Source organism: Diabrotica virgifera, chromosome 6 (assembly GCF_917563875.1).
Source record: "Diabrotica virgifera virgifera chromosome 6, PGI_DIABVI_V3a".
NCBI classification, from domain to species: domain Eukaryota; kingdom Metazoa; phylum Arthropoda; class Insecta; order Coleoptera; family Chrysomelidae; genus Diabrotica; species Diabrotica virgifera.
Window position 1 is genome coordinate 52,778,058 of NC_065448.1, and position 24,634 is coordinate 52,802,691.

The 24,634-nt window shown below is 32.7% G+C and overlaps 1 protein-coding gene across 1 annotated transcript in view; it reads left to right on the top strand.

Annotated features, from left to right (window-relative positions):
- LOC114325906 (eukaryotic translation initiation factor 3 subunit M) overlaps positions 1–24,634 on the top strand; it is a 67,386-nt gene that overhangs the window by 15,626 nt on the left and 27,126 nt on the right. Inside the window, exons 3-5 of the mRNA XM_028274053.2 lie at positions 2,663–2,757; positions 2,817–3,035; positions 11,936–12,201. Of these exons, the coding sequence (XP_028129854.1) occupies positions 2,663–2,757; positions 2,817–3,035; positions 11,936–12,201 (580 nt within the window). The remainder of the gene's footprint in view (positions 1–2,662; positions 2,758–2,816; positions 3,036–11,935; positions 12,202–24,634) is intronic.

Sequence of the window (24,634 nt, forward strand, 5' to 3'; positions counted from 1 at the left end):
TAGTTAGAGAAGTAGATGGGGAAAGTTTACCACTTACATAACAAACTGAGAAATTATCCAGATAAATTTTTCATATGATTTTCGGTTTGATGTAAATGGAGAAATACTTTTTGTAAACTGGAACAATAAGTGTGATGCTAACTTATAGCATCTATTTTGATAATATTTGATTTCAATGTGGGAAAATATGCCACTAAAATCAGAACCAAGAAGTGGTATTGGACAATATTCACACTATTGACTGATATGGAATTAGTAAATTCATGGCTTCTATACAAACAAGTCAATGAGTCAAATATTACTTCATTAGATTTTCGTCGATCTGCAATAGTTCTCTACCTAAGAATGACTCTTAGTACAAGAAGTATTGGGACCGTGCAAGTTCGGCAAAGCGACCTCTATTTCTACGCTCTGTACTTTTATTCGCACTTTTAATTATATTGGCCAATTATATTAGTCCTGGTTGCTGGATAATTGTCAAGACCATAGTCCAAAAAAATAATAAGAAAAAAATAAGATGCAGGTTATGTTTAGCAAACGTAAACAATTGTATGTAGTAAATAAAATCCGTTATTAAAATGCAGTACTGCAAGCAAAATACAATTAATTAAATTTACCTTTATATAATAATTGCATATCATATCAATATTGTGGAGCAATATATAATTTTTCTGAGTCAATGACAGAAGGTATGAAATATACGTCAATTTGACAATTTCAATTGACAATATGAATTATTTAAGATAGTTGCAATATTTCTCCGCGACTCACGCACGGTCGTTTCTCGTTTCCCTTTCCAAGTACTTGCACACCGCGAATAGTAGGAACACAATACATCATCATTAAAAGTTTTTATGGATGTACAATTAGAGGGGAAAGGATACTCCATGGAAAAACGTGAACAGAAGAGATGATGCCAAGGAGAAAATTGTAAAGCCAAACCACTAATATACTGTGGAAAATGTACTATAACTTTGTGTAAAAATTGTTTTATACAGTATCAAAAAAATTTGAATTCTAGTAACTGTTTTAAACTCATTCATACATACTTTAAATTATAATAACCCTAACGGCCAGTGCCCCAGTGTCCTATTTATAGGATAAGCATAATTCAAAAATGCAAAGATGTATATTCATTAAATGAATATTTCTTATTAAGAACAAGATTACTGATAATTATGTATTATAAGTAAAATTTTAAAATATGCAAAAAATAATAATTTGGGCATTAAATGGGTTAAATTTTTAACGATAAATTAAGTTGGTAGAAAATGATAGCAGTAATGATAGCAGTAATTTTTGCTGTTCAGTATGTACTACTGAATCCAACTAGCAATTATGTTATATTTACTGACAGTAAAAGCGTGGTGGACAGATTAAGTAACATTCAAACAGTCAAACACATAAACCACATTGAATTGAATATACTTAAAACTCTGTTTGAAATTACACAATTAGGAGTAAATGTAACAATTGCTTGGATTAAGGGTCATTCGGGAATAAAAGGCAATGAAATAGTTGACAATTTTGCTAAATCAGCTTATGTAATCGGAGAAAAAATAAACAAAAATTTAATTCCAGCTTCAGATATTGATACTTTTAGCAGACAAAAACTTAAAAATAATTGGCAATTACATTACAGAGAATGTAATACTGGCTCAAATTTTGCTCATTGTAACCCTAGGATATTCTCAAAAAGATGGTTTTACACAGAATATAACAGACATTTTATAAAGACCATTAATCGGCTGAGAGCCAATCATGCTCTTACGCCATATTACATGCATAGAATCGGCTTGTCAGATACTCCCAATTGTATTGTGGCAAAATCGGAGATCTAACACATGTCTTATTAGAATGTCATTTAAACATAAATAACATAAACGATCTTTATAAGGAATTAAAAGATTTAAAATGTTTTTTCCCAATAAACCTTAATACTTTAATATTTACAAATGATATGGAAATTCCTCATCTCATTTATAAACATGTTAAATTATGTAAATACAAGTTGTAAACGTAATATAATAGGCATAATTTGTTAATGTGGTTTAAAAAATTAAAAAAAAAATAATATATAAAAAAACACATAATAAAATAATAACAAAAAATAATAAAAAAAAAGAAAAAAAAATAGAAACAAAAATAAAAAAAAAATAAAAAAAAAGAAGTAAAAAAAAGTGTTTCGCACAAATTAAAATATATATTAAAAAAACAGTAAAATAATTAAAAAAAAACAAAATAAAAAAAAGCTACACAATGTACCAATGTATCTATAAAAATAATATTGTAGAATGTACTTATGTTTATAAGAAATTTATGACTATGAATCTGCAATCAATCACAAACAAGTCTGGCTAATTGGCTCTGCCAAAGCCATTTTTCAAAAAAAAAAGTTGGTAGTAAAAACGCTTGTCTAGCCATGCACTTGGCTATAATTAGAGAAAATAAATGATCTAAGGCCAATTATTGTTTGCCACATGACGCCGAAGGTGCGTCATTTGCAACGATATTTACAGCTCAGTCTGGCTATCCACAACACTCACCATAGGTCCCATTTTTCGAGTTTCATTTTACTGCTACTAAACTCGTTAATTTGTAGCTCATCTGGCTGTAGGCTAAAATTTACATTTTTGTAAGAAGTATAATATGCTGTTTTTAGATTCCATTGGAAAGATCAGAAAACATCATCCTAGCCTTCTGTGAAAAACTCACAAAAGCACAGGGCCAAAAGTTAGGTTTAGTATGTCTTAGAGCGTAAGTATTAATGACGAATTTGAATTAAAGATTGTGTTTTAATATTATTTTATCCTTAGATTATGGTTACTCTTCCAATCATTGGATGATCGTTCTCCAATGCGGTATCCTGTATATTACCACTTAATACAAATTGCGAAACAGACAGAATCTGTAAAATTAGTGTTTCAAGATATCAACCATCTAAAGCAACAGTTTGCCAATTGCCTTCCGTCTAATGAACAGCTTCAAAAGCTTTATAGGCTTTTACATGAAGTACTGGTTAAATCAAATCAAAGGTAGGTATTTAGTGTGAGGATTTATTACAAGAATATCAATTGTGTGCTCGTCAGACAGAAACAGACTAGCCAATTTTTGGGAAATAATTTTATTTGTTAAAAATACTTAAAAAGGTATCTACTATTACAGTTGACATAAAACATTCAAGTCAAATGTTATATTATGTGTGGCTCCATATCGGATAGTGATCTTTTTCATACTCACAATTTTATTCTGTTTAGACATGAACTCAAGCAATCAAGTCCTTTTATCTGGTTTAGGTCGGCCTGTACCTAACCAGTTTGACTTACCTGATTAGCTGCACTTGTCCAGTTATCAGTGGAATGCTCGCTAGTGAAAAAGACTGATGAAATTATGAGAAAATGTTATTACATATATACATAGATGCTAGCTTCACTTAATTTGTAATGTGGGTATTAGTTACCTTATGTTTTCACGTTTCTTATCACTTTCTAATGTTTTCATTAATGGTATATTGTGTGATCTCAAATAATTGAGAATAGAAGAAATCTTTGTCAAAGTGGCGTGCATAGTGAAAGGGAAAAAGCTAGTTTAAGAAACCTCAATAGAGAAATAAAACGAAGATGCAAGGCAGACAAAAAACAGTACATACTATCAAAGTATGTGCAAAGAGATTGAGAGACATGATCAGAATAATCAGCCGAGAGATCTATTTAGAAAAATACGCTACTTAACAAGAGACTTTAAAGCCAGAACTTGGGCCATTGAAGACAACACTGGAACTCTGAGAACAAACAGAGAAGATATAGCAGAGACATGGAGATCGTATTGCAGGGACCTATATAAAGATGATCAACGCCAAGAACCTGTTAACCAAATCTATGATGAGGTGGAAGAAGAACCTGATATACTTGAAAATGAAGTGAGACTCGCGATCAGTAAGCTCAAATATAATAAAGCACCAGGTCCAGATATGATAACAGCCGAAATGCTCAAAGCCACAGAAGAAACTGGCGTAAAATTACTTCATCTACTCTGTAACCAAATATGGCATTCTAAACAATGACCTGAAGACTGGACAAAATCTACAATAACAACAATTCATAAAAAAAGGCAGTTTCCATAAATGCGACAATTATAGAACTATTTCTCTTATATCACATGCCAGTAAAATAATGCTACATATAATCAATGAGAGACTACAATCAACATTCCTTCAAAGAGAAATTCCACAAGAGCAAACTGGATTTACCAAAGGTAGAGGTACTCGAAAACACCTGTTGACATATTGAACATAAGACAGATAATCGAAAAATCTAGGGAATTCAATATTCCACTGTACATATGCTTTATAGATTATCGTAAGGCGTTCGACAGGGTCAAGTGGAGACACTTATGGCGAATACTAAAAGAAGTAGGCGTACCCCAACACCTTATTTCGCTTATAACTGAACTATACGAACACACTACTGGATCAGTTAAAGTGCTTGAGACACTTTCATACGAATTTCATCCAGAACGGGGTGTCAGACAGGGATGTATACTATCTCCAAAATTATTCAATATATATGGAGAGCATATTATGAGAAGAGCACTTGAAGGATGGGAAAAAGGCATCTCAATAAATGGTCATAAAATAAACAACCTACGTTTCGCAGATGACACAGCTCTTCTTGCAAATAGTCAAGCAGAGCTGATTGATCTTATACGACTGATTGAAAACGAAAGTCAAATATTTGGTCTGCAATTAAACATATCAAAGACAAAGATCATGATAGTGGATAGACTACATAACAATCATCCACACATAACCACAATTGATCGGTTTGAGGTTGTGGGTTGTGGGCTCATACTTATATCTGGGATCATTAATCACAAACACAGGGTCACTACAAGAACAAATAAAACGTAGATGTGATCTAGCAAATGTCGCCACAGCAAAAATGACCACAATATGGAAAGACTGTCAAATTTCAAGAGCGTTAAAGATGAGGTTCATCAACTGCTTAATATTCCCAATACTGACCTACGGATGTGAATCTAGGACCCTGAGAAATTCGGAAAGAAGAAAGATAGACGCCACTGAAATGTTCTGTCGGAGACGAATGCTACGAATTCTTTGGACCGGCCATAGAACAAATAATTCAATTTTAAGAGAGCTAAAAGTTAGCCAACGACTCTCCAGTAAAGTCCATCTCCAACAATTAAAATACTTTGGACATGTTATGAGAGCAAACACAGAAAACATGGAAAGGCTCATTATACAAGGAAAGGTGGAAGGCCGAAGATCACGAGGAAGATCCCCAACAAGATGTATCAATCAAATTACAGGAATATGCAAAAGACCTATGCATGAGTTAAAAGAAATGACCAGAGACAGAGATCTTTGGAGACGGACAATACACGACATCACGTCGACCACTACACTCCCTCCGGGGGGTCAGGATTGAAGAGAGAGAGAGATATTGTGTGATATGTGCAGTATGTACATTCCCTCAAAATCTACATTCATAACACATTGTATATAAAATCAGTAGCTCTACTGTTTGAAAGTAACTGACTTAAAAAATTAAACCTGCAGGAGTAAATAATGTATAGAACTCTGCAAAAATGCTTTTAGGGGAAAGTGAGTGATATTTTTTTGTACTCGAGAGAGCAACATACCCAAGAACATTGGATCTGGAGAAGGTTAAATGTTGGTCAAGAACTTTCGTTTATTCTCTTTTTATAAAGGAAAAGGAGCCTATCTGTGGTGTGGCTAGCTTCTTAATATGTTTGAGGAAGGTAAAAACTTCATTTTAAGTATTACCAGTAAGATATAGCCTACAGTTGTTGGTACTGATGTAGAAGATAAGACTGTAAAGACTATAAAAACAGTACAAAAAAAATAAGTGAAGAGAAACAAGTAGAAATAAAAAAATCTATTGTAAGTCCCTGTGCATGAAAGAACACTTCGAAAAGTACTCACTGTTTCCCATAACTTTACAAAAAATGTATGAATTGTTTAAACAATCCTTACCTGTCTGTACCATTCTCTATCAAAATTTATTCAGAGGAATGAAAAGCTTTACTTTGGATTTAAAAAACCAAAACTTGGTACATGTTTTACCTGCCACAAATTTATTATTCAATTAAAAATTTGTAAAGATGATTTAATTGAAAAACTCAGTTTAGACCACAGGTCCCATCAAGTAGAAGCTGATCAAGCATATGATGAAAAAGAAAAGATACAGAAACTGCCAAAACTGTTCCATATTTTAGTCATATACTATCGATCCACAATAGTGCTTACTAACTCCAGATCATAGATCTAGATCAAAATCATTGGTTGCATTTTATAAGAGACAGCTGTGGACATTTAATTTGACGGTTCATGAAAACAGCAAGGGTAAATCACGTAGCGAGGTAAATCACATAGCTCTTGTCTATACAAACACCTGCTGACACAGAACACGTAATTTCTTATTCAGAGAAAACACAAATTTTGTGGGACACAAAACTGTAACTTTTATGTGTCTCCATGTGTATGTAGGCATTGAATAGATCCTCTTCTAATATTAAGGTGATAGATTATAAGTTTATGGTATCAGTCCACACTCACTTGGAAGTTGATACTGATTACAACATAATTATTGAGAAAATAAATGAAGAAAACATATATTTAATTATTTCACCCTCATGACTGGATGTAAGTTGTATATTCAAGCAGCTTTAAATTCACTGGTATGGAAATGTCACAAACAGACTTCTTTGATTTCTCATCGTTACTTAAAGTTTTCATGGTATTAAAAAATAAAAACACTGATGGTTGTCATTTCCAGTGGCTGGAAAGACTTTGCAATCCTTCAATTCAACGAAAGCCTTAACCTTTTGATTGCCAGCCACGACATGATGTTAATACCTATATGCCAGCATAATAGTAGACCCATAAGGCACATCACATGAAAAACGCAGGAGCTGCATTGCTGACACATAAGCAAAGTTTGTCAAAACGCGGGAGCCGCGCTGCTGGCAGTCGATTGGTTAATAGAGAAGACCCATTTGATTTCAACAGAAGAGGGAGCACACTACCCTAAGAAGTTCCCATTATAACAAATAAACCAGTTTCTATTTCTAGGGAGAGAAAAAGAGACCTTTTCTTGCTCCTGCATCTAATTCCTACTTTCTTTCATAGCTTATATCAAGGCTTACACTATGAGTGCTACAGCTCAAAATACGCACCCCAATCGCATCACTGTAAGTGATGCTGAAGAAATAAATTAATTCAAATTTTATTCTTTTGTTGTTAATTGTATTCTTTAATTTTTCACAAATGTTTATACAGTGTGCTGGAATAAGTGTTACCCCTCCCCCCTTTATTAACTTATTTGTATAAGCAAATCACTCGGACAGGTCGATTTTTAAAATAATCAAAGTATATTATAGCATCAATGTTTCGAACTTTACGCGATCCCTCTTAAGGTGACAGTAACTTTGACTTTTTTAAATGGGAAAGTACATCATATGATACCTCATTTAAAATCCTTTGAAATGCTGATTACTTTCTCTTTCTTTCTTTCTCCCCTTCCTTATACCCTTTCAGGTGTCGGATTTGGGTTTAATTTAGCTACATATTCACCCATCTCTTCCATTCTTTTCGGTCCTGTGCTATTAGTTTCATTTCTTCTAGCGTTTTCTGTTTGATTTTTCCTGCTTCTACTATTTGCTGTATCCATTTTTTCTTCGGCCTGCCTTTTTTCTTTTTTGTAATATTCCTTGTTTCGTGAATTTTCCTTGCTAGTCTACTAGGTTTCATTCTCATCAGATGTCCATACCAGTTTAATTGCCTCTTTATTATTTTATTCATTATTGGTTCCTGTTTAGTTATCCCTCTTATTGTCTCATTTCTTATTCTATCCCATTTGGTCTTTCCGGCTATAGCACGTAAATGTCTCATCTCAATTGCATTTATCCTACTATTATGCTTTTTCTGTAAAGTCCAATTTTCGCTTGTATACAGTATCGTCGGTATCACAATCGTATTATATATTTTAATTTTTGTTTCGTGGGACAATTCTTTTTTCCTCAGAATTGGCGCTAGTGCGTAGTACAGTTTATTTGATTTTTTAGTTCTGTTTGTTATTTCGAGGTCTATTTTCCCATCATTGGTAATAATACTTCCAAGATAATCATATGCTGTAACTATTTCCAGTTGAGTATTTTTGCATTTTATAATTACTTCATTTTCTTCCTTTTCGCCGATGACCATTATTTTACTTTTCTCGATGTTTATTTCCATTTTTAATTTCTCTATTTCTTCTGTCCATATATTTATGAGTTTTTGCATTTTTGTCACGGAATCTGCTATAAGGACTATGTCATCCGCATACAATAGGGCTTCTATTTTTATTGGCTGTAATCTTTGGTATCCTATTGTTGTCTGTATTTGGTTCGTTCTTTCTCCAGTATTTCTAGTCAATTCATTCATGACTATTATGAATAGTAGCGGACTAAGACTGTCTCCTTGCTTGATACCTCTTTCCCAATTGAATTCTTCAGATCTTTCTCCTGCTATCTGTACACGTCCTTTTACTACTCCGTATATATTTTCAACTATTTTTATCAGTGTACTTGGTACTTTCATGTTTTGCAAGCATTTCCATATAATTTGTCTTGAGTCGAATGCTGCCCTTAGATCTATGAATGCTAGAATGAGCTTTCCCCCCGAGTCAATACTTATTTCTATTATATTTCTAATGATGTAAATGTTATCGTTTGTCTGTCTTTCTGGTCTAAACGCTGCTTGTTCTTCTCCCAGTTCTTTTTCTACCTCTTGTCTTAGCCTCTTCTCTACTATTTTCGTGTATATTTTAAAACATACCGATGATAAACATATTGCTCTATAATTTTCGCAGTTGACGTGTTCTCCCTTTTTGTATATTGGCACTATAAGGTTACTTTGCCAGTCTTTTGGGATTTGCTGCTTTTCCCATGCCTTTTTGTATATTTTCAACAACCAGTTTATCCCTTCTTCTCCCATGTACTTGACCATTTCCGGGTCTATGTCATCATCCCCTCCAGCTTTACCTATTTTTACGTTTGATACTTCCAATATTACTTCTTCTCTATTTATTTGCTCTAATTCTTTGTTCTCGTTATCTTGATATGTTTCATTTCTATCATCTATTATTGCATTTCTAAATTTGTTTTCATAGTATTCTTTCCATACTTTAGCTATTTGTTCTGGAGTTGTTTGGATTTGGTTTGTTGTATCCCTTACGGCTGTTATTTCTTTATGTTTTCCTTTCTTCATATGTCTGATTGTTGTCCAGAAGCTTCTATTATTTGTTACATAGTTTTGTTACAATGCTGATTACAAAAATGTATAATACTTTATTCCTATTTGAGAGCGTAGTAGCAAAATTTTGGAGGAATTCTTTTTAAACGCATTAATTTTTTTTCGAATTCTGAGAAAACTAATAAGTATTTTTGAAAAATTTAAACGCAGAATGAAAAGATTGCATTATCACAGAGGGCTGAAAGTCCCTTAGACTAAACAAAAAGTGTATTTTGAATGATATATTTGATATTAAATATCAGACTAAATTTTCTCTTTTTTTCATCCTTGTAACTTATTAAAAAAACATTATAAATAAAAGTTCTTAGGGACTCTCTACCCTCGGTAATACTGTAGTATTTCATTCTGCATTTAAATTTTTCAAAAATACTTATGAGTTTTCTGAGGATTCCAAATAAGTGAAATTAAGATAAGTGAAGTATAAACTTCAACAAGTTTGCGTGTCAGAGTTGATATATGCCGATGACCTGGTTATTGTAGCAAAATCAGAAAAAGACTTGCAAGTAAATGTGAATGTTTGGAATGAAGCCTTTAAGAAATTTGGGATGAGAATAAATATTGAAAAAACAGAAGCTTTAGTAATATCGAAAACACTAAGAAAATATAAATGTTAAGTTGAATAATGAGACCATTACACAAGTTGAGGACTTCAAGTATCTAGGATCAACAATGAATGGGCAAGGAAATATAGAACCAGAAATAAACAGCAGGGTAATGAGTGCAACAATATACTATGCACTAAATAAAAGTTTTATTAGTAAGAAAGAAGTAAGCCTGAAAACAAAAATGAAAGTATTTCAAACCGTATACGAGCCGGTGCTACTCTACGGTAGTGAAACGTGGACAGTGAACGACAACATCCGTAGTCAAATCCAAGCATGTGAAATGCGATATTTACGTGCGGTATCTGGGGTGACCAGACGTGATCGTATAAGAAATGAAGACATACGTGAAAGGTGCGGTGTTGGAAGGACCTTAGACAGACTTGAAACGAAACAGTTATCGTGGTTCGGACATATGGCGAGAATGAGTGAAGGTAGAACTGTAAAGAGGGTATGGAAAGCGGTATCTGACAACAAATGAAGAAGAGGCAGGCCAGCAAGAACGTGGAATGCAAATATTGGAAAGGCTTGCGGAAAAAGAAATATTGGGTGGAGAGAAGCAGAAAGACTAGCTACCGACCGAAAGGCATGGAGACGTCTCATTTCTCCACTTACCTCGACACCGTAAGGTACAAGAGGACGGCTTAAGTAAGTAAGTAAGTAAGTATATTTGATATTAAAAATCAGCCTAAATTTTCTCTTTTTTTCATCTTTGTAACTTATTAAAAAAACATTATAAATAAAAGTTCTTAGGGACTCTCTACCCTTGGTAATACTGTAGTATTTCATTCTGCATTTAAATTTTTCAAAAATACTTATGAGTTTTCTGAGGATTCCAAATAAGTGAATGCATTTAAAAATAATTCGACCGAAATTTTGCGCCTACGCTCTCAAATAGGATTAAAATATTATACATTTTTGTAATCAGTATATCAAAAGCTTCTAAATGAGGTGTCACATGATGTACTTTCCCATTTAAAAAAATCAAAGTTGTGCCTGTCACCTGAAGAGGGATCGCGTGAAGTTTGAAACATTGATGCTATAATATACAGTAAAACCAGCCATATCCGGATCAATGTGGCGACAGACCGATCCGGATATGAAAAAATCCGGATATCAAGACCACTACTTCTTTTACAGTCTCTGAAATGTTTTCTCCTTCATACATTCCAGTAATCAATGCCGTCAATAATTTTCGTCGCTAGACACGTTTTATAGATTCTATAATACATTAATTCGCCATCTTTTAGTTCTTCTTTTAGTGCGTTGTCCAACAGCAGGACTGCCTTTCTCGGTAGATCCGGACGGCGCAGAACCGTCCGGATATGGGGAGGTCCGGATATGACAGGTCCGGATATGGCAGGTTGGACTGTACTATGATTATTTTAAAAATCGACCTGTCCGACCGTTTTGCATATGTGCTAAAAACAAATAAGTTAATAAGGGGGTAACACTTATTCCAGCGCACTGTATGTGAATGTTATACAAAATATTTAAAATTAAGTATTTTCGATGGGAAATAAGCCACAATTTTACCAAAAAATGAATTTATTAACGTTTCGTTATTATTTAGTATTATTTTGTTATTTATTTAATTATTTTTGTTTATTTAGTATTATTTTGTATTTTGACAACGACACCCGACTTGGGCGTCGAAACGTTAATAAATTCATTTTTTGGTAAAATTGTGGCTTATTTCCCATCGAAAATACTTAATTATAAAAATGCCCCAAGGAAATAGCTTCAGAACAACATTAAAAATATTTAAAATTTATGTTTTTTTTTAATTTTGTATTGTATATAATGTATTTTAATAAACGCTATATTTACTTATTCATTTAATTTTAAGATGGTTTTGTATACTGAAAAAATTCAAATTTGAGCTTGTCTGCTGACCACACACTTATATTTTCTTTATTTTGCAAACAGATTCAAAGTTCAAAACAAACATGATAAAAGTATAAATAAGTGGAATTCTTATTATCATTCTCAATTTTAGTGAGCAGGCTGCTTTAGTGATGATTGAACTTCTTGGTACATACACTGACAAAAATGCTTCTCATGCCAGAGAAGACGCCATCCGTTGCATTGTATCAGCACTAGCTGATCCCAACACATTCCTTCTTGATCCATTGTTATCACTAAAACCTGTCAGATTTTTGGAGGGTGATTTAATACATGACCTTTTAAACATCTTTGTTAGTGAAAATTTGTCCACCTACCTCAAGTTTTACAATGAACATAAGGAATTTGTGAGTGCACAAGGTAAGATTTTAACTCATGCATGATACATAAAACTTATTTTATTTTTTTATTTAGTGTATGGCCTACATCACAGAATAGGTAATTAATTAGATTTATGCATTATACAATGCATCACAAACAGATGTCCAGTTTTTTTATATGTATATTACTGTATTTATATGTATATGTATAGGACTGCGTGCGTAGTCCTGAATTATGTGTCTGATCGTCTGTCTTGCAGCTCCGCAGTCACAAGAAGGCGAGGGAAGTTTACCCCGTCTGTAGAGGGAGTCGGCGCATCTACCACAGTATATTGTTAATTAACTCTCCGTTAATGTTCATACCAATATTTTGCTCTAGGAGTGCTTCCTGACATATTGTTTCGCTATATATATATATATATATATATATATATCCTACACTTTAGGGACGCGTATAACTTATACGATTCGTATAACTTATACGTATAAGGTCCTCAAACTGTAGTATTAATCGTCAATTCTCTAAATGAATATTTCTTTGGCAGAAAATATTAAGAACATGACAGGACTAATAGACCTGGATCCCGCGTATCAAAAAAAAAAGTTGATTAATAACAAGCTGAAAATTTGTTAATAGTTGAACGGAGTCTAGTCGGACAAACTTTGATGCATGGGAACACTGGAACAGGGTAAGTTTTAATTGTGGAACAGGTTAAAAATTTGGAACGTCAGACTACGAAAACGTTCCATGGATTTTGTAGGACAGAACTTCCAATTGATTTGTTACCATTTCATTAAACTCTCATGCAAAAATCAGACTGGCGTTTATCACTAATTGGGCATTTTAATGAGTGGAACACGAAGAACATGTGAAATGACAGGAATCATGCTGATTAGTAATAGCAGTCTGATTTTTGCATGAGAGTTTAATGAAAGGGTAACAAATCAATTGGATGTTCTGTCCTACAAAATACATGGAACGTTTTCGTAATCTGACGTTCCAAATTTTTAAATTGTTCCCAACTAAAACTTCCCCTGTTCCAGTGTTCCCGTACATCAAAGTTTGTCCGACTAGACAACGTTAAGCTATTAACAAATTTTCAGCTTGCTATTAATCAACTTTTTTTGGTACGCGAGGTCCAGGTCTGTAACAACGAGACAAGAATTATTTCATGCATTCATTGTTTGTAATTACCATATTTATATTAATTTGAACTGAAACCTGAAGATATAGCAGATGTAGTGTTATCGCTTCGATACAAACCAACCACCACTATTCTAAATCTACGAATCTGTTGGGTAAGCTGATCTCAGTAGCACACATGCTATTTACAGCTGGATATCAAAAACGCAATTTGAATATTATTACTGGGATATTATCTTGAAAATGGGAATATGTTAGGGACTGAATAGTAGAATGAACTGCTTCTACTTACAATTTTGTTTGCAATTAATCAATTTGGGTCCATATTTATTTTTATTCACTGACTGCAATATTTATTTATATATTATATTACTAATTTATTTACAAATACATATACAATTTATTTCAAACGGTTATAATCACACGGAATTCTAGATAGTAATAACTGCTCTGCTTCGTGCGGGGTTTCCCCTTATAGTCCGCACCGCTTGGTCCCCGTAGCGCGCCGAAGATAGACCAGAACTGCAGAGCTGGAATAACGTGCATTTGCGTTACAATGCCTACTCTTAGCTCTGACCGTTCCAATCAAAAAATTTCCGGCATCTCTTCTTGGTGGCAGCGACAGGTTAAGCCTCGGAGGAAGAATTAACAGTCCACGGTTTTCTAAGAACACAATCCCATCGGATTAAAGCAACACACGGTATTTTGTACGCCCGCCTCTTGAAAAATCATTTCTATCATACCTATTACGATCTTCCAATCAAGGTTCTCCGATCTATGGTCTATTTGGGTAAGACTAACTTCCTGATGTTATAGTTGCACACAGTGTGTCTTAATGATGATAGCGCGAGCCAAAATGCTCTCATAATTTGCGTTTTCGGAAGCGGATCTCTTAGTCACCAGGTACAACAACGACCGCTATCTTCTAAACGCAGTAGCTTACCGACTCTCGGCTGCGGGTTTTTCAATTCACACACACGACCACACTTGATGTTAATACTGATGAGATTCCTCTGGTCATATCGAGGTCTTGGGTAACACAATCAGCTATGGAGACACGGTTTGCTTGTTTTCGATTCAGAGGGATGCACAATCGCTGGACAGCTGTTTCTGCCATTGCAGGCTTCCTCAACAGCGCTAGCGTGCACACCTCTAAATCTAAAAACAGCTAGCCCATCTATTTAAGGGAAATTTCAAAGATCATTGAAATCCCCATGGGTACGCGATCCAGCCACATCTCTTAAACAAACTGAAAAGTCTCAGATGAAGAATTCACCATCATAATAAAATGAAAATTATAAATAGTTATTTAAATCTAAAACTTTTCTTGTTGAAAGTTTTTTCTGGTACATCCTTAATCTGCGGTTTTCACAATTCTGTCCTTTTCCTAGACGAATGAAAACGGAATGTGACTACATATAGTAAAGTCCTTTTTGTTTTCTGTATTCGTCGTCTGCTATCTTATAAATTGTAAATACTTAGAAAACTTTCGACAAGAAAAGTTTCAGATTTAAATAACTATTTACCATTTTAATTTTATTATGATGGTGAATTCTGCATTTGAGACTTTTCAGTTTGTTTAAGAGATGTCGCTGGATCGCATCCCAATGGAGATTTCAATGATCTTTGAAATTTTCCTTAAATAGATATGCTAGCTATTTTTCGATTTAGAGGTGTGGTGTGCACGCTAGCGCTGTTGAGGAAGCCTGCAATGGCAGAAACAGCTGTACAGCAATTGTGCATCCCTCTGAATCGAAAATAAGCAAAACCATCTTTTACTTTTACCAGTGTTTTTCATTTGTTTAGATATAAGTTATTAACAATAAATAAAGTCAACTCAAAATAAATATTAGTGCCTAAAAATCAAATTAGTAAAGTCAGTGGCGTAACCTTACAGTAAACCAAGGATGTCACATATATTTCAAAAATGTATAATATTGTCATTTAATTAAAATTAATTCAAAAATGAGCAGATTGAAAGAGTTGACAAATATAACTATCTAGGAACACACGTAAATGAAAACAACGATTACACGAAGGAAATCACAATAATTGAGAAAGCGAGAAGCACTTTTATGAATATCAAAAAATACGAACCAGTCGAGACTTGAGCTTAGAACTAAAAATACGTCCAGTAAAATGTTATAGTATTCATTCAATCCTTCTCTATGGTGTAAAGACATGGACTATGAATTAGTACTGCTGCAACAAAATAGAAGCATTCGAACTTTGGATTTATAGAAGAATATAGGAAATACCCTGGACCCATAAAATAACAAATGCAGAGGTACTCAGAAGAATGAGAAAACATAATCTCGGGAAAAATTATAGGAAAAAGAAGTATAAGGAGAAGAAAAATGTTTTGGCTGCGGAATTTAAGAGAGTGGTTTGGTTGTAACTCCAATCATCTGTTCGGTTCATCTATATCTAATGTACAAATAGCAATGATGAAAGCCAAACTTCGAAACCGAGACGGCAAGTAAAGAAGAAGATAGAATTTTAAACAATAAAAAAACTTAAAAAGTGCAATGCTCCATAGACTAAATTTAAAACAAAAACAGAGTACAAGAATCGAATGGAAATAATGGAAAAAATTTTGCATTTTTCTTTCTATATCGTGTAGCATAGTTAAGACGACATTACATTTGAGCTAATAAGGTAACTTAGTCAACTTTGCAGGAGAGAGAAAACTTTTTTATTTAGGAAGTTTTATTAAGAAATTTAAAATAACATAGGTGCGGTACATTTTAGCCGTTGATTGAGGTATTGGGTGGCCACCCAATACCGCAATGAACGCTTTAGCTATAAACCATTATATAACATCAGTTTTTTGGGAAGATTTTGCTAAAATCTTCCAGAGAACTTGATGATTATAGAGTTAACTATATATATATACCTACATGTATACAAATACAAATGTGACAGTGTAGAGTGTACCGTAAAGAACAGCCTATGTGAGCATGTGCACTTGGTATAGATATTATATGAACCACAGGGGAGAGTACCAAATTTCTTGTAGATAATACCACCAAGACAATGGGGAAAAACTCTCATTCAATCACAGAATGAAGGAGAAATTGCCCAATTTATTGAACCGAAACGCACACGCAGAAATCAGATACATATATTAAATGACCAAGCTAAAAGGGAAGTTAGGTGGACCAATTTCAAACATTAGGAGCCATTGGACAATACAGTTTTCAACAAATTGTAATAAATATTTAGAACGTGTTTGTCTATTTTCAGTAAACACATTGAAAGTTAATATATTAAATTGTTACAAAATTATAAAATCCTGGTCTAAATGCAAGACGATTCATTCATTTTTCGGCTACCTTTAATTCATAATTGTACATTTTGTACACATCTTTAAACACTTTTAATGTTAAATATTTAATAAATACAAGCCAGTCTCAATATAAAATGATATATTTATTTATCTAATAAATTGCAGTAGGAACCATTGACAATTACACTGAATTTTGTAGAACTATTATTAAAAATCTGTTTTTATTCGAAGCGTATTGTACCTACCTACTTTTATAGCGGTAGGTACATAAATACCACATTTTTCCTTTTTTTATTGCACAGGACAGCCAGTGTTAAGACATTGTAAAATGAGATTTATTTATCCAGTAACTTTTGTACTATTCTTTGCAAGATATTTCGGATTTAATCTTCTATGTATAGTTGTATACAGGGTCGTACTTACTTATATACTGATACATTTGATCAAAATTACGGCAATCCCACAAAGTAAAAGAAAAATACATATAAATAAGTAATAATTTTATATTAAAATATATATTTAACAGGTATTAACATATAAAATTAAACTTAACTATCATCTACATTTAAATCGGTATCACTATCATCGCTATCGTTTAAATCTATAACTATTCTATTTATAATGTTTTGGAACTGTAAGTATTTTTGTTCTATTTTTTTTGACACGCTCTATACATTTTTTCCAATTATCTGCTGTAATATTATTACATTCGGTCTTAATTAAATCTACAACAGTCGAAACTGATTTAGGAGAATTATTATTTTTCTTCACATTACTTTTTAATTGAGACCACAACAATTCTATTGGATTCAGTACACAATAGTAAGGAGGTAATCTTAATACTTTATGGCCATAAATCTCAGCTAGCCTGTCGATAACGTATTTTTTCACATTTAACTAATTTTAATAGTTCTACAAGTTCTTTTTTATCTAAGAATCCATAAACTATATTTCATGTTTTATAGTACAGGAACCTAAGCATTTCACCTCGCAATTTTTACAGAGCGGATGGATTTGCTTGAAAATTTGAGAATAAGTAGTGGATGGTCCAAGGGTCAAAATCTATATGATGCCGAAAGCCGCTTTTACCATGGGGGTGGTTGCCACCCCATCTCGGGGGTGGAAATTTTTTATTATATTTTGATCGCAAAAGTTGATAAAAACATTCATTCCAAGCAAAGAAAGTTCTATACATTTTTTTGATAAAATTAACAGTTTTCGATTTATTTGCTATCGAAAGTGTTAGTTTTATATCGAAAAAATCAATGTTTTTCGGTATTTTATTCATTTACGATTCACTCAATTTTTCCCGTAGAAAAAATTTTTTTAAACCACGTTCTTGGGAATTAAATACCCTACAATTTCATATTCAAATATTTTTTCGTATCTCTGATGCTAATTTGCTAATCTTTATATTCTGAAGAAAATGGCATTCTTTACCAAACTACGAAAATTTGTTATTCGCTTTTAACTCCATTTTCTTTAACTAATCATTCTAAGCCAGTCAAATTTCTAGAATCTCTTAATAATACATAAATAAAGAAGAATGAATAAGGCTAATGACTCAAACCACCGTTAACTTTCATTATTATGCTTCCAATTGGATTTCTCCATTTTTTTTAATATATTGATTTTTTAACCGTAACTTTTTTATTTTTTTATCTTAGAAAGTTAGGTAAAAAAGAATCTTGTAGGTTTTTATAAGATCTATAAGGCTATTTGTACTAAATTCTTTTAAAATCCTTAGTCGCAAAAAGAGGTGACTTTGAAAGGGTTGGTAAAGGTGATTTTTCATGTTATTACAAGTTTTAATTATCAATAGCTCACTAAATTTTTCACGTAGAAACATTTTTGCAAACCATCTTCTTAGGAATTAAATAAGCAACACTTTCATATTCAAACATTTTTTTGTATCTCTGATGCTAATCTTCTTATTCTGAAGAAAATAACATTTTTTCACCAAACTACAATAATTCGTTATTAGCTTTTAACTCCATTTTTTTTAAACTAATCATTCTAAGCCAGTTAACTTCTAGAACCTATTAATAATACATAAATAAAGAAGACCAAATAAGGTCAATGACTAATCTAAATTAGGGTGGTGATTAGGGGGTTGTGTCGGATCATTTTTTCGCTGAAAAAATAGGGACTGATATTGTTTTCATTATAAGTTACTTAATTTTTGAGCTAGAGACTTTTTTTATTTCTAGGGATAGATATTTTTAAATATTAGTTTGAACAAATTATCCTCGAAAAATGAATAGTTTTCCCGTCTTTTGACATTGAAACTACAATATTTAGCATTTGGCGAAAAAGAGCTACCATAACTCAAGAAGAGTTATATTATAATAAAGTATAGCTCGATCACTATTGGTTTTAAAAAAATTAGAAAAAAACGGTTGTGTTTATTTTTTTAAAAGGTACATTTCAGTTGAGCAAAGTTGTTTCGATAAAAGGAAAACTTTTTGAGTTATTAGCAGAAAACTGACTAAAAACATTGCTTTTTTCGATAACATTTTCGATAGCGAATAAATCGAAAACTATTAATATTATCAAAAAAATGTATTGAACGTTTTTTCTTAGAATGAATGTTTTTACCAACTTTTGCGGTCAAAATATAATAAAAATTTCCACCTCCGAGATGGGATGGCAACCACCCACATAGTAAAAGCGCCTTTCGGCATCATATAGATTTTGATTCTTGGACTATCCACTACTTATTCCCAAATTTTCAAGTAAATCTATCCGCTCTGTAAAAATTGCGAGGTTTTGTTCTATTTTAAGCTTCATTACTGGGACTATTAATAAAAATCCTTGAATTTCAGCTTTGTTTGAATTAGTGTTTGGAATTTTACTCTTTAGTCTAGAATGATACGGAACATTATCCAAAATAATAACGCTATTTATTTTTAATTTAGGTAGTAATTGCTGCTGAAACCACTTTTCAAACAAAGTACTGTCTTCTACCCATCCTGATTCTCCCCCAATGTAAAATACAAATTCTCTTAACTCTAGAGGGAGGAACATTGGTGACGCAATTTTTACTACCATCGGTCTAACATTTTTTAACTATATCGTGGGTGTCTAACCAAGTTTCATCCAAATAATACAAATTCTTCCCTTCACTCCTAAAATACATTAGACTCTCAAAATAAAGAGTATTTTTAACGAGTACTTACCGTTGTAAACGTTAAGCACGATTTGCTTTGTATCGTGTGTGAGATGAATATAACCAGAACGTTTTGCAGGTTCAGACTGGTCTTCACTTCCTGAATTCACTCATATTTATACACACACCGGCAAAATTAGCCGAACAACTTAAAAATGGGACATGTTTGATGTCTTGAATTTCCTAAACCTGTTGTCCGATTTGAGTGATCCTTTTAGTATGTTATAGCCTTATTATTTAAGAATATCGGTGTAATAATATTGTTGCTAGACAGGTAAATGTCATTTTATACCGGGTGTAACAATCATACTCTTTTTTTTTTAAGTTCGGAACACCCTATGGAATATTCTAGCATATATAAAATATTGAAATTAAAACTCAATTATAGCCTTAGGCTTTCTTAAAATTTTCTTTTTTGATTCATTTGCTTATGTTGGAAAATAAAAAAGTTATGGGCTTTAACAACTAGCCATGTTTTTCATCAATAAATCCTCATAGTAGGGGAGGAAAGTATGCTAAATCTGCAGTTACTCGAGCGTTATGAGGACCTATTGGATTGTGAAGAGTAGGTGCTAAAACCAAAAAAAGGTTAAGATAAGTTTTCCGTAAAGTGTGGGACTCTCCATTTTTAATTTAAATTTCTATTTCCACCAATCTTTTTTCCGATTATAGCGCCATCTATCCATAATTCGAAAAAATGTTGCGAATAAAAGTTGCTTAATTTTACGTCAAGAATCCAAATCTGCAATAAAAATTGGGGGCTCCTATTTTAGATTTTAAAGTAACCCCCACCCCACCTCCTTGGGGGGTAGTGTTTTATTTTTGTATGTTTTTTTACAAATTTTATATACAACATCAACGAAAATGAACATCAGATCGTAAAACTGCAAAATACACGTATTCAATATTTTTCAAAAATCTATCGAATGGCAACAAACACGAGCCCCACGCAGGTGGGGGTGGGGCATTAAATTTAAAATCTTAAATAGGAGCCCCTATTTTTATTGCAGATTTGGATTCTTTACGTAAAAATAAGTAACTTTTTTTGACACATCTTTTCGAATGATGGATAGATCGAAAGCTATAATCGAAAAAAAAAACGATTGTTTCAAATGGAAAATTAAATTAAAAAATGAAAAGTCCCCCACTATATGGAAAACTTAACTTTTTCTGGTTTTAGAACATACTCTTCACAATCAAATAGGTCCCCATAACGCTCGAGTAACTGCAAAATTAGCATACTTTCCTCTCCTACTGTGAGGATTTATTGATGGAAAACATGGATAGTTGTTAACTCACATAACTTTTTTATTATCCCACATAATTAAATGAATCGAAAAGGAGAATATTAAGAAAGCCTAACTCTATAATCGAGTTTTAATTATAATATTTTTCGTGTGCTAGAATATTCCACAGGGCGTTCCAAATTTTAAGAAAAAACACAGTATGATTGGTACACCCGGTATAAAATGATATTTACCTGTCTAGCAACAATATTATCTCAACGATATTCTTAAATAATAAGGCTATAATAACATACTAAAAGAATCACTCAAATCGGACCACTGGTTTAGAAAATTCGAGACATCAAACATGTGCAATTTTTAAGGTGTTCGGCTAATTTTGCCGGTATGTGTAGTCATTACACTGACTTCTGTTCTAAATGAACGACAAAAGAAAAATTAAGTTCTTTTCAAATAAACTTTCTTCTCACAGAAGCCCACTTAGTGATAATTTGATTTGATATTACATAAGTAAACATTATCCTTTTACCTGAATAAAATTGTAAGAAATTTTATAATCTCATAAACAATGGCTTTACGTACCTACAAATTTGTAATTCTGAATTGCAAGTACAAATGCAATTAACGGATTAAAGTAGGTACACAAAATTATGCTTAGTTTTATTTACCAATCATTAACAACACAAAATTGAAATACGTACCTGGCTACATCTACTTTGTATCATTTAGTAAAGTACCTTTAAACTTTGGATAGAATTTAAAAATGAACCTAATGTAACGAAAGACTAAGGGTGACTATTCGTTACAACATTAAGGGAGTACAGTCATTTTGTGCTTGATATCAGCCCAGTCTCTTAACCTGGGGAATTCCATCCGAATTATCTTGCAAGGGATAGTAGTCCAAACTTGAATTTTCAGTATGTATTTTGTTTTTATACAAAACGTTAGTGCATTTGAAGCACCCAAAATATTGTTTTTCCAATTTAATTATATATAAACAGCACAACATTTTCACTCTAAAAAATTCGTTCATTTTTTGACCGAACCTTCAAAATTAATGTGTGGGGTTAAACTAGGGTGACCAAACGTCCCGTAAAAACGGGATTGTCCCGTTTTTTAACGATTTGTCCCGGTGTCCCGAAAAAGCCTCTCGGGACGCCCAAATGTCCCGTATTTGCGTTGGGTTGATTTTATGTATCTGACTATATCTTCTCTCTTTAATTTTTCTTCAATTTCCGCATTTGTTTTCATTCTTATTTCCCCCTTTCTTGTAACATTGTGGCCCAGTATTGTTCTCATTATTTTTCTTGCAAATTTCAGAAGGCTATCTTCCTCTTGTTAATCGTCGTTGTTTCCATCCCATATGTAACAACAAGTCTTATTAAGCTCTTATATAGGTTCATATTATACTTGAAGTCTTGCTTCTCAGCAGATTTCTATTCATTCCATATGTTTTTCTGCCCTTCAGAATTCTTTCCTCTGTTCTCTCTGAGAGAACGCATTTCTGGTTTTCCCTATTGTTACTCCCTATTGTTACAGTTTCAGATTTATGGTTCTGTGTTATTAGATATTTCTGAGTTGTTGTGCCATCCTTCCCTATAGTCATGTATTTTGTTTTGTGCTGGTTTATCTCTTGTCCTATTCTCTTCGCTTCTTCCTTATCTAATTTTCCACCTGATTTTATAAGTGTCATCTTCGTGTTCGCTATGATGACTAGATTATCTGCATATCCTATTAGTTGAAGTTGATCTGTAATAATGTTTTTGTTTTGCAAAGTTTGTAGTCCTTATGATTACTTTCAATATTAGATTAAATAGTGTCGGGGAGATAGAGTCACTTTGTTTCACGCCTTTGTTTACATTGATCTCGTTAAAAGTTGTTCCGTTGAAACTGTTCCTTGCTCTGGTGTTCTTTAGGCTCACTGTTAGCATATGTCTATAAATTGTAAATGTCTATAAATTGTAAATTTTTCTAGGATTCCAACATTCTCTAGCAGCTAGAGTGTAGCTGCTCCATCATTTTCGTCCGATTGATTGTATCAAAAGCGCTTTTGAAATCCATATTAGGTGCATTTCTCTGTTGTATTCTCTAGATTTTTGAATTATGTGCTCCACTGTATGTATGGAATTAATCGTCGACCTCCCCAGTCTGAACCCGTTCTGGTATTCTGTTAATATATGTTCAGCGCATGATTTAAGTCTTGTTTTTAGTATGTTTGCTAGAATGTTATACATACAGTCGGAAAAATGAAAGAATACCCATGAACGAACATATAAAACACGCTGTATTTTTCTGTCACCGTGTCACAAAGAAAATTGTCCAGTGCAAGTACATGTAACAATAATTATTACATGTACTTGCGCTGGCCAATTTTTTGTATGACACGGTGACAGGAAAATACAGCGTGTTTTATACACTGTGTCCGTAAAGTATGGAACAAATTCTTTTTTAGCTAAACAGAGCATTTTAAGAAATAATCCTGAAACACGTCGATTTTTGATTTTAATTTACCGTATTTTAAAATAATATTCTAATATACAGGGTGAATTACTTAATGACGTCACCGTCATTTTTTTTAAATGGAACACCCCCATTTTGTCTTATTTTTCGGATTACTCTAGCTGAGCTGATTCCAAAAATGTATCACATGTTGATTCAAATTGGTACAGGGTGGACAAAAATACAATAGTTTTGTGTGTGCTCATATTATTAAATTTTAATTAATTTTTGATATTAAATTAAAATATTAAATTAAACAATATCAAAAATTAATTAAAATATTAAAAATACAATAAGTATTTTTGATAATATTGTTAATTTAACTAACGCGTTACTTTAAGAACACACACAAAGCTATTGTATTTTTGTCCACCCTGTACCAATTTGAATCAACATATGATACATTTTTGGAATCAGCTCAGCTAGAGTAATCTGAAAATTGGGACAAAATGGGGGTGTTCCATTTAAAAAAAAAATGACGGTGACGTCATTACTCGAAAGTAATTCACCCTGTATATTAGAATATTATTTTAAAATACGGTAAATTAAAATAAAAAATCGACGTGTTTCAGGATTATTTCTTAAAATGCTCTGTTTATCTAAAAAAGAATTTGTTCCATACTTTACGGACACAATGTATGTTCCTTCATGGGTATTCTTTCATTTTTCCTACTGTATGTGGTGTTTAATAAAGTTATGGCTCTGTAATTTTCGCACTCCTCCCGATCTTCTTTTTTCTATATGTAGGTACTATAATACCTGCGTTCCAATCGGCTGGTAGTCTGTTTTGTTCATATTTTTGTTCATATTAAGCGGTTTATTTCTATATGTAATTCTCTTGCTCCGTATTTTATTTCACTGTTATTTCATCTTCTCCTGCTGCTTTTCCGTTTTCTAGGGTTTTAATATTTGTTTTTGTACGTCTTCTGTGAAAATTTCTACTTCGTCGTTATCTTGTACGGCCTTACTTCTTCATTGCAGTGTGATTCCTTCATAGTGAATAGCATTTTTTTCGTAATATTCTTCCCATATTCTGCTGATCTGTTTGTCTTTAAACACGGCTTCTCTTTCTTGGTTATTTAGTCCTCTTGTTTTAATGAATAGCGTATTTTTTGTTGCTCTGACTTT